Genomic DNA, 11,791 nt, shown 5'->3' on the forward strand with positions numbered 1-11,791 from the left:
GCTTTCTTAGTCTAAAAGGAGATTATTAATGAACCAAATGCTTTTTGGATCAGTTGTTTTTTTTTTTTAATTTATTTATTTTTTTTATTAATTTATTCATGTTATATCTCGATTGTTAGCCCTTCCCCTGTTTCCTCCCATTCTTCCCTCCCTCCCACTTCCCCCCTTCTCCCCTCCCCTATGTCTGAGATTGAGGGAGACCTCCTCCCCCTATATATGCTCTTAGGATATTGAGTCTCTTCTTGGTAACTTGCTATCCCTCCTCTGAGTGCCATCAGGCCTCCCCATCCAGGGGATGTGGTCAGAAAAGGGGCACCAGAGTTCGTGTGAGAGTCAGATCTCACTCTCCACTCTGAAACTGCTTGTGCTTTTTCCTATGAAGCCTCAAGCCAAGGCTCCAAAGCCACTTCCTGATGGCAAGAGATTATCTTGTGTGTTTTCCTGGGCCTGCAATCACTTGTCCAGTGATACTCCTTACCAAACTGTCTGCAGTGTCTTGGAAGCATAGATGTTCTTACTGAGAACCCATTGCCACTAGAAAAAGCTTGTTCATTTCTACAGCTGGAAAGAACCATGTTCCTCCAAGTTTACGTACCAGCCACTTTGACATTTGACATTTGTCTTAGAATTTACTATATTTCTCAGCTACCACACTGGACAGTTTGAGCTGTAAGGTTTTTCTTGTGTAAATTACTGAATTCACTGCAATTAAAGCACTACGTATTTTGGTATCTGAGATCTCTAGCTATGGCTCGTCCTATGGTATTGGCATGATGCTCGTGAGAGCCAATATCAGTTGTGTCTCTTCTCCATTTGTCCATTGGTACTGCTCATGCCTTTAATAGTCTAATAACTCTTACATTCTATATCAATATTCCCAAATGCCAGTCTCTATCAACACCTGTCTGGCCTCAGGGTCTCATGTGCTTTGTTTACATCTCTGAAAAAAATCTGTGAAGACTTCTTCAGAGTGTTGTTGTTTTATCTTAAAAAATGAGGTAGGTCTTTTCCTGGGCTCCTCGACTTTGTCCCAATCTCTTAAAGCCACCAAGCAACACTGCTCTATAACAGCTTCTTCAAATCAAATTTTTTCTTTTCTTTTGTTTCCCTTTTTTTTTTAAATTTTGAGACAGGGTTTCTCTGTGTAACAGCCTTGGCTCTCCTGGGACTCTCTTTGTACACCAGGCTGGCCTTGAACTCACAGAGATCCTCCTGCTTTTGCCTCTAGAGTGCTGGAATTAAAGACATGTGCCATCATGCCCAGATATACGTAATATTTTCATTATCCATTCACCTGTTGGTGGGCAATTAGATTGCTCTCATACCTTAGTTATTGTGAATAGTGCCGCAGAACCAGGGATGTGCAAGTATCCTTGTTGTAGTCTGACTAAAGTTCTTTAAGGGATATAACCAGGTGTGGTATAGTAGATGGTATGGTAGTCCTATTCTGTTTTTGTATTAAAAACATGCTAGTATAGCAGTGTGTGTGTGTGTGTGTGTGTGTGTGTATGTTATATTACTGCAGTCCATGTATCAGTCAGAGGACAACTTTTGGGAGTTGGTTCTTTTCTTCTTCCTTCAAGGGTCTCTCTTGCTTCTGCATACCTCAGTCTAGCTGACCTGTGAACTTCCAGGTGATATGCCTGTCTCTGCTGCCCACAGCTCCACCAGCACAAGTGATCAGGTGATGATGACAAGTTATAACATCATCACCCTATGAAGTAAGTATCAATAGGTTTCTTTCTAATCTTTACTAACCATGTTAGATAATTAAGCATTCATGTTTTAAACAAAAAGAAATTTTCATACATACTTGACTGACATCAAATTTTCTATTCACTTCTTTGAGAAAGAGCCGTAATGATTTACGTGATTCATGCAGAATAAACACCAGACCTATCACATTTCCCTGAGAGAGGAAAAATCAATCCACAGTACTTGACTCATGGGAAAATCAGTATATATTTTGTAGAGTTAATGTCAACAAAAATATGAGGCACCAGAGTATGTGTGAAAGTCATACCCCACTCTCCACTCAACTGTGGAGAATGTCCTGTCCATTGGCTAGATCTGGGTAGGGGTTTAAAGTTTATGGCCTGTATTGTCCTATGTCCCCTGGAGGGGGAGACCTGGTAGCTCTCAGAGGAAGGATAGCAGGCTACCAAGAAGAGACTTGATACCCTATGAGCATATAAAGGGGGAGGAAGTCCCCTTCAGGCACAGTTATAGGGGAGGGGAGTAAGGGGAAAATGGGAGGGAGGGAAGAATGGGAGGATACAAGGGATGGGATAACCATTGAGATGTAACAAGAATAAATTAATAAAAAAGAAAAAAAAGAAAAAAAGGAAAAAAACCTTTAAATTAAAAAATGTTAACAAAAATACACATTGCAGTGATTAAGAAAATATACATAGGAAACTGACCTTTTCAGATGAGATGCTAAAACTGACCACTAACTAATAGTCATCAAGAGAATATGGTATGTATGGAAACTCAGAGATGGCTCAGAGGTTAAAAGCACTTGATATTCTTCTGGAGGGCCTATGTTTGGCTCCCAACACCCACATCAGGCAGATCTCAACAGTCTGTAACTATGGATCTTCTTTTTGCCTTTGTGAGCATTTGTACATGTCTGGCATGTGCACACATAAAAATAAACATTAAAAATATTGTATAGACAGAGAAGTAGACAAATTTGATAGTAAATGAAATAAATTTCAGAATATGATTTCAATATACATAGTAATTTTACGTACAAAATTTATTGTTTCAATTCAAAGGAAAGGAATGGAACAAATTGCTATTCATCCAAGGAAAACCAGATAAAGCTCTTGCCTTACACCATAAAAACTTCAAGATGACTAAGTGTTGGTAATTTAAGGGACACAAACTCTGTACTTCAGTGTACAGAGGGCTGCAGGCTTGTATAGTAGATTTTGATTGAGGGTCTTTGAGAAAGCCATTCTAGATAAGAGAATACTGTTTAATAAAGAGCTTTCCTTCTTTCCACAACTAAAGCAATAGTTTAAATTTACCTTTCATAAGGCCTGAGCCAAATGAAAATGACTATAGGGAGGGAGGGATGCAAGGGAGATGTGCAGCTCTCCCATAATTAGGCCTGCAGAAAAACCTGAAAGGCTGAAATATGAGCATTTATTCAAATATACAGTTCATATGAAAATGAAAGGGCACTCACTGACATAGTAGTCAGCATTAAGGCTTCTTGAGTCTGGCTCAAGATGACTTTATAACTGTTATCCCATTCCCCCACATCCACCCCCTGGGAAAATTCCATCAATTCTCTTTTTAAATGTATTGTTTATTTTAACATTTATAACTTAAGGAGACTGGAACAAGTGATATTGGTTAATTACTTTAATTCTCAATTTTAATATTCTTCACACAGGTCCAATAATTTTCCAGACTGTAAGACAGAGGGGTATGATAAGGAGGTGAAACACACAGAGACTGGATTAATAGAAATCAAACAGAATAAAAACAAAGAAACTGTAAGATCAAGGGAGTGGTGAGCAGGTTAAAAATCACATGCCTATTTAATCTCTTAGTCTGTATACTACAGAAAGCTGATAAAATATTATTCTTTGATCTATGGTATGAAATTTCCCCAGACCATGAACTTTCTTTTTTTTTTTTATTTTAAAAATATTTTTAATACATTTTTATTAATTTATACATATTACATCTCAGTTGTTAGCCCATCCCATGTATCCTCCCATCCCTCCCTTCCTCCCACTTCCCCCCCCTACTCCCCTCCCCTATGTCTGTGTCTGAGGGGGATCTCCTCCCCCTGAATATGCTCATACGGTATCAAGTCTCTCCTTGGTGACCTCTTATCTTTCCTCTGAGTGCCACCAGGCATCTCCATCCAAGGGACATGATCAAATATGGGGCACCAGAGTTTGTGTGAGAGTTAGATCTTCTTCTCCACTCAACAGTGGAGAATGTCCATCGGCTAGTCCGGGTAGGGGTTCAAGGTTTTTACTGCCTATTTTTTCCTTGGCTGTTGCCACAGTTTGCGGAGGACCCCAGGGCCCAGACTCGCCTGTAGTTTTCCAGGACCCACTGGATCCTTCCATTTCCTCTTTCTCCCAGGCTTCTCACACCTAAGAGAACAAAGCGACAGCCTACAGACTGGGAAAAGATCATCACCGACTCTTCATCTGACAAAGGTCTAATATCCAAAATATATAAAGAACTTAAGAAATTAAACACCACCAAACCAAATAACCCAATAGAGAAATGGGGCGCAGAGCTAAACAGAGAATTCTCAACAGAGGAATATCAAATGGCTGAGAAACACTTAAAGAAATGCTCGACCTCCTTAGTCATCAGAGAAATGCAAATCAAAACGACACTGAGATTCCATCTTACACCCATCAGAATGGCTAAGATCAATAACTCAACTGACACCGCATGCTGGCGAGGGTGTGGAGAAAGAGGAACACTCCTGCATTGCTGGTGGGAATGCAAACTAGTACAACCACTTTGGAAAGCTATCTGGTGCTTTCTCAGAAAAATGGGAATAGGGCTTCCTCAAGACCCAGCTATTCCACTCCTTGGAATATACCCAGAGGATGTACTACCACACAACAGGGACATATGCTTAACCATGTTCATAGCTGCCTTATTCATAATAGCCAGAACTTGGAAACAACCTACGTGTCCCTCAACAGAAGAATGGATAAAGAAACTGTGGTACATTTACACTATGGAATACTACTCAGCTATTAAAAACAAGGAATTTCCAAAATTTGTGGACAAATGGATTGAACTAGAAATTGTCATAATGAGTGAGTTCACACAGAAGCAAAAAGAGCTAAATGGTATATACTCACTTATATCGAGACACTAGCCCAAGGTGTACGTCCCCATGAAAAACTGTACCTACCAGAATAATGGGTAAGAGGGGAGGACATCCTACAGACCATGAACTTTCAATATGGTAAATTAGAAAGGACAGTAAATTGACCTTAATACTCTGATATACAGAGTGTCAATCATTAACACCATTTCTAATAGTATAACATATACCACAGTTTAATAGCAGATTTCTGGGCATGTAGCATTGCATAAATCTTGAGACTGTCTCTGATATTTCATGGGCCCGTCTTTGCAATGACTGTGGTGGGGCAACTATAGTTCCATCACCATAGTCAAACAATTTATGACATTTTCCTGTAACGCCCAAGGTAGTCCCACAGTCTGCCCATTGCCACTTTCATGTCTTTGTTCCTGAATGTATAGATGACAGGATTCAAAAAAGGAGTGATAAATGCATCAAAAATAGCAAGATATTTATCAAGATGTGATGTTGGTGAAGGCCATGTGTAGAAAAACATCAGTGGCCCAAAGAACAAGATGACCACAGTGACATGGGCCGAAAGAGTGGACAGGGCCTTAGATAATCCACCAGAAGAGCATTTCCAAACAATGAACAGAATGAAAATATATGAGATGACCAGTAGGACGAAAGAGCCCACAGAAATGAGCCCGCTATTGACAGTGACCATGAGCTCAAGCCCTTGAGTGTTTGTGCAGGCAAGTCTGAGGAGTCGAGGGAGGTCACAGTAAAAACTGTCCAATGTATTCGGGCCACAGAAAGGCAAGCCTACCACAAACACCAATTGCACCACTGAGTGAATCAAGCCAACGATCCAGGAAGTGGCTAAAAAGAACAAGCACACTCTCGGGCTCATGACGGTCAAGTAATGCAGAGGCTTACATATGGCCACGTATCTGTCAAAAGCCATGGCTATGAGAAGCACCATCTCAGTGCCCCCAACCGCATGACTGAAGAAGATCTGAGTGATACAGCCCCAGAAGGAGATGGTTTTGCGTTTCTGGAAAATGTCACAGATCATTTTAGGAGCTGTAATTGAGCAGAATATCATATCAATGACTGAGAGATTAGCTAAGAGGAAATACAGGGGGGAGTTCAGATGAGGATCCAAGGCTACAGTGAGCACAATGACAAGGTTGCCGATCATACTTGCAAAGTAGAACAGCGAGGTGAAGAAAAAAAGTAAAAACTGGATCTCCCATATATTAGTGATCCCGAGGAACACAAACTCTGATACTACAGAGCGATTCATTCCACACAGTGCTTCAGAGGTCAGAATCAGCATTCGTGTTTGCTGAGGGAAGAATGAAAGTGAGAACAATTTACGTAGGCAAGAATTAGTGTTTACAAAAGAAAGCCTGTAACTGTGGAAGTGGTTATTACATTAACATTACACACAGCAGAATAATCTTTATCACATGTACACTAGCTACCACTTAGATGGGTCAGTTAATTCCCACATGGTCTCATAGTTTTCAAAGCTAGCTACAGTTATTAAAGCAATTTCATCTCTATATTTGTGTCTTCTCTATTGTTTCTTAATATTAAATAAATATTTTTCTATTTCCTCTTGTCCAGAATATTCTACCTGATGACAAAACAGTCATTTTTTTGAATCACTTTGGCCATGATTTCTTATGGATTGATATGATTTAGGCCATTCATATGAGCAATCTAACAATACTCATGCACAATTTAAAGCTTTCGAAGTCTCTACACTGTTATTTTTATTGCTCAGTTAAACTTTTAATATTTCTCGTCTTTCTTCAACATCCAAAATCTCTGTCATTGTATTGTGCACTGCATAAATCCTCAAACTCCAGGTAAACATGCCATTATTTGTGAAATCACAGTCTGATAGAGCCTTCACATACTCAATGATTTTTGTCCTGGCAAGTTTTCAATGTCAACTTGACACAAGCTAGAGTCATCTGAGAGGAGGGAACTTCAATTGAGAAAAGGCCTCCATAAGATCAAAGAATAGATTTATTTGGGAAGGTCCAGTCCATTGTGAGTGGTGTTATCTCTGAGCAGGTGGTTCTAGGTTCTTTCAGAAAGCAGGTTGAGCAAATCATACAGAGAAACCCTGTCTTGAAAAACAAACAAAACAAACAAACAAACAAAAAGAAAAAAAGAAAAAAAAAAGAAATGTATCACAAAATTTGTGGCTTAAAACATCTGTCTTCCCCTCAGCTCACTGTCTCAACTACCATTCCACTCACCTGCCCCCTCGTTCTCACCTACCCCTACAGAGTTGCAGTTTTAAAAATCAGGAAAGCTGATGTGAGTCTTTGGAGATAAAATTTAAGTATCACCAGAGATTTATTCTTTCCAAAGTTTCCAGAAGAGAATCTGTTTCCTTGTCACTTCCAGTTTCTAAAGGCTGCTTGCATTTCTTGGTTCAAGGCCTCTGCTGGAAGGTTTGGTGTGCACAATTAAAGCATCTACTTTTAGTATTCTCTCCTTTCTGACTCTTCTGATTTCTCTCTTTTCTTCTTTTTTTTCCTGCTTTCTCTTACAATGATCATTTGAGTTACATTAGACAGATCAATGATTATCTTAAATTTTATAACTCTTAAACCAATTATATCCACAAGGTCACCTTGGCCATAAGATAATAATCACAGATCTATATTTAGGACATAGGCGTCTTTGAAGGACATTATTATGCATGCCATACTATGAAAATCTTACATTGAAGCAACAAATCAGCTTTGAAAACATACATAAACAAGTAACATTGTATGGACTAAGTAAGTTGCATCTATGTATTAAGGAATATACATATTAAAGAAAAAGAGGCCTTGAATTTGAAAGAGAGCATGTAGTAGTGGTACATGGGAGAGTTTGAAGAAAAGAAATGGAATGGAGAAATGATATAAATATATTATAATATCAAAAAATTAAAAGAACTAATTTATGATTTCTACTCAAACTTTCATCCATGCGATTAGCTATAAAGTAATCAAAACTTCCCTAAAAATGGGAAGTTTAAGAGCCCCACAAAATTCCTTGTTATTGCTAAGAAAATTTCACTTAAAAATTAGACTTGAAGGAAATAAACACACCGGGAATATACTGTGAAGTGGGTACATACGTGATGCTTTTACCAAATTGAAATTTGGATAACAAAAACCAACCAACCAACCAAGCAACCAATCAAGCAACCAACCAGCCAACCAACTAAACAACTAAATAACAAAACCCTGCATGTGGTGTTATAACCTGTACTCTCATTAACTAGGGAGGCAGAGGCAGAGGCAGGAAGTGTGTTACTAGTTTGAATCCAGACTCTGCTCCATAGTGAATTACAGGCAGCTGGCATGTAAGGAAGACTGAGGCAAAGGCAAATCACAATGGTCAAAGAAATGACACTCGAGTGAATTTATAAGGACAAGATCAAAGTAAGGATATTTCTGGAGCCATTTAAAGACCAAAATATGATACCCCATATAACATTTATGCAAAGATAAAGCTTAAGCAGAGGACAACTTAGATATTTTAGGGCAATTAAATATACTTTTAAAAAGGGAAAAGGATTTGATGGAAAGATTTGAATAAGAAAGAGAAAGGGAGCCAGGTGTGGTAGCACATGCCTGTAATCCCATCACTCAGGGAGACAGAGGCAGAGGCAGGACAGAGGCAGAGTAGAGGCAGGTGGATTGCTGTGAGTTCGAAGCCAGATTGGTCTACAACGTGAGTTCACGACAGCCAAGGCTACACAGAAACTTTGTCTTAGGAAAAACAAAACAAAACAAAAAACCAAACCAAACCAAACCAATCAACCAAAACCCACAAAACAAACAAACAAACAAACCTCACCAAAATCTCAACCCAAAACCAAACCAAACAACCCCCCCCTTAAAAAACCAAAACCCAAACAACAGCAAGAGATAGACTGAGAGAGAGAGAGAGAGAGAGAGAGAGAGAGAGAGAGGAGAAATGAGATTATTGAGTTTGGCTGGAGGTGAAGTTGGTCAGTGAGGCTGAAAATTATAATAAAGAAGAAGAGATGGCAGAAGGGCAGTACAAGGGTGCACTCTCAAAAAGAACAACACCACAAATAATTCTCTGCAAGCATTCACCAGCAGAGGTGAGTCATTTTATGCTAAAACACTGCAGTCCCAGTGTGTTGCATACATTGCTAAGAGAAGGGAACCCGGTCAAGCGATGCATTTCCATAAGGCTTTCCTGAAGTACTACCCCGAGGTATTAGTCATACAAGGATGAGGGGTTTGTGGATGAAAGATGTAACCTCTTTATACCCGAGTCATTATCCAAGGAAAGCTGGGATCTGTGGCTGCAGGAGAGAGGGGAAGGGGAGAAAGTCTGGGCAGGAGAGAGACTGCCTACAGGAATGGCCACTAGATAGAAAAAAAGGAGAAACAGGACTGAATACACACTCTACCTTTTCAGGAACCCGTAAAGTCAAAGAAGATAAAGGAACATGAGTAGTAAGTATTAGTGTATTTAATAACTTACTCAGTTTTTTTCTGTCCAATTTTCAGATTTCTTGTGTAGCAAGCACCTACCTCAGAGAGTTAGTCACTTAAAGACTTCCAGATGGGGCCGCTTGACTCTGAGTCCTTCATCACGTTTAAACCCTCCCGGAACAAGTGTGTCCTCTTCTGTGACCACTGCCTGTCAGGGGGATTCTGCTTGAGGCGACTAATTCTCTCTTCACTTACATGGAATTGAACAACTTGACATTCATAAAAAGTGAAAAAACAAAACCAAACAAAACTGTGATGTTCCCATCAAGTGAAGACATTACTGAACCAGAGGACTAAAATATGTTCTGACCCATTTCTTTTAATTTCCTATCTGGGACATATCATGCTTTCCTCAGTTTATAAGGTTAGTTCATTTTCTGCTATTTTTGTTAATATAATAATCCTGAATTTCTTCTTTGCAGAAAGGAAATCTTCCATCCTCTTGATAGAGCCAATGTGTGTTCAGTTCTCCTGCTATGGGCATGAAGAACTTGCCCATGGACTTATGCTCATTTCTGCTCTTGACTTGAGGAACTTGCCCATGGATGTATGCTCACTTCTGCTCTGGACTTGAGGAACTTGCCCATGAGTCTTTCAATAGTTAATGTCCTTGAAGTTAGTAAAAACAAATAAAATCACTTCTCTGTACCTTTAAGTTTTTAAATCAACTTTTTAGGGTTACATAATTTCCTATATGTATACAATAATTTTGATCATATTCACCTGGCCACTGGCAGGTATTCATGCTCCAGTGAATGGCCATACACCATGTAAAGGTGGGCTCCCTTTAGTTAGTGTTAATCCTCTGGGTTCCTTTGGCTTTTTTTCATAGGATCCATTTTTGGTCCCCTTTTTCTTTGCTGCTGCTGCCCAATGACACCAATGCTTCAACTTCTTCTTGAGTTGACCTAGAAAAAATTATGATAAATGCTTTAAAATAAAAAGGTCTAGAAGATTGTTCAGTTGACAATTGAAAACATTACATATTGACATTTCTAGCCTTTTCTCTTTCTTCCACCATGCAACTTTAGTTGATCCTAAGTGATTTTAACTTGGGGTAAATTCACACTTAGTTTTTTAAAAAAGCACATTTTCTTTTATTTTTTCTCCTTTTAAAAATTTTATTCATTATAATTTATTCACATATTACATCTTGATTGTTATCGTCTTGCTCTTATCTTCCTGTTCCCACTCTCCCTCACTCTCCTGCCGGACTGTCCTCCCCTAGACCTCTTACAAGAGGGGGCCCTCCTACCCTACTGTCTGGTCTCTTCAGGATAGCCTGCATCCTTTCCTCTTTGTGCCCACAAGGCTGCCCTGCCAAGGGGTAGTGATCAAATCATAGGCACCAGAGGTGAGCGGCAGCCTTCCCCAGCCCCCTGGAGAGTGAACTGTCCATAGGCCACATCTGAAGGGGGTCTAGGTTCTCTGCTTGCACTGTCCTTGGTTGGTGCATCAGTGTGTAAAGCACATTTTTCAATCTCTATATCACCACATCGCCTACAGGGCACTGGCTTTATTTATTTATTTATTTATTAAAAAAAAACTGCACTTGTCACTAATAAAATTTCTCTTTACATCTTAGCTTTTCTCTAAAAAAAAAGTATACAACAAACTTGTTTAGAAGAAAATAGTGTATTTGTCTTCATTTTCAGTGATAATATTTTCCCTAAAGAGCCATGGATACAGTCACTAGCTTGTACCCTGGTCTAGTCCTGAACCGAGCCAGGTGAGGACCAGGCTGTAGTGCACCTCAGTTGAATCTTGAATCTCGAAGTGGCTTCAGTGAGGATTGTTTCTTGTCTCTATAACCACAACAATTCACTCTTACTCCTCTGTCCTGATCACCATTCTTTCCTCCATACATTTCTTCCTGTCCACAAGCCACACCTTAATTAATGTGCTCAAAAAGCAAACTGTCACCCGAGTCTCCCTTGCTGCTGAAGCTTACTTATCATAATGTCTTCCCACTGTGAACTTCATGACAACGCTCCATTCTGGCTACTCGCAGGCTATTACCTCAAGCATGGAGAGGTATACAAAATGTTTCTATAAAAAGAAAACTTAGCTAATTACCTGTGGGGAGGATAGTGACCAAATTGAGCAGTAATGATGAGGTCCTACAAAAGTAAAGTCAATTAGCCAAGAAAATTGTCTTCTAAAATGTATTTATTGTGGTCAAGGCAACAAGGGAATGTTGATAATGGGTCACAGGAGGACACCAGGATCTGCACGAAAAAAAATTTTTTTAAAAACTATTTGTCAATTTAAACCCTATCATGATGGATCCAAATATTTCTAGATAACTTTTAAAAAATTTATTTTCACTTTATGTGTTTTGTCTGCACGTATGTCTGTGTGAGGGTTTCACATCCCTTGGAACTGGAGTTATAGACAGTTGTGAGCTGCCATGTGGGTGCTGGGATTTGAACCCAGG

General features: G+C 39.4%; 1 protein-coding gene across 1 annotated transcript; it reads right to left on the reverse strand.

The window, feature by feature from the left end:
- Positions 1-5,183: 5,183 nt before the first annotated feature.
- LOC311594683 (olfactory receptor 4F15-like) lies at positions 5,184-6,146 on the reverse strand (the record flags this gene model as incomplete). Its single annotated transcript, XM_084776583.1, has 1 exon — positions 5,184-6,146. The coding sequence occupies one exon, from the start codon at positions 6,144-6,146 to the stop codon at positions 5,184-5,186; it is 963 nt and encodes a 320-aa protein (XP_084632709.1).
- Positions 6,147-11,791: the final 5,645 nt, after the last annotated feature.

Source organism: Acomys minous (genome assembly GCF_964271855.1).
Source record: "Acomys minous genome assembly, chromosome: 3".
Classification (NCBI taxonomy): Eukaryota; Metazoa; Chordata; class Mammalia; order Rodentia; family Muridae; genus Acomys; species Acomys minous.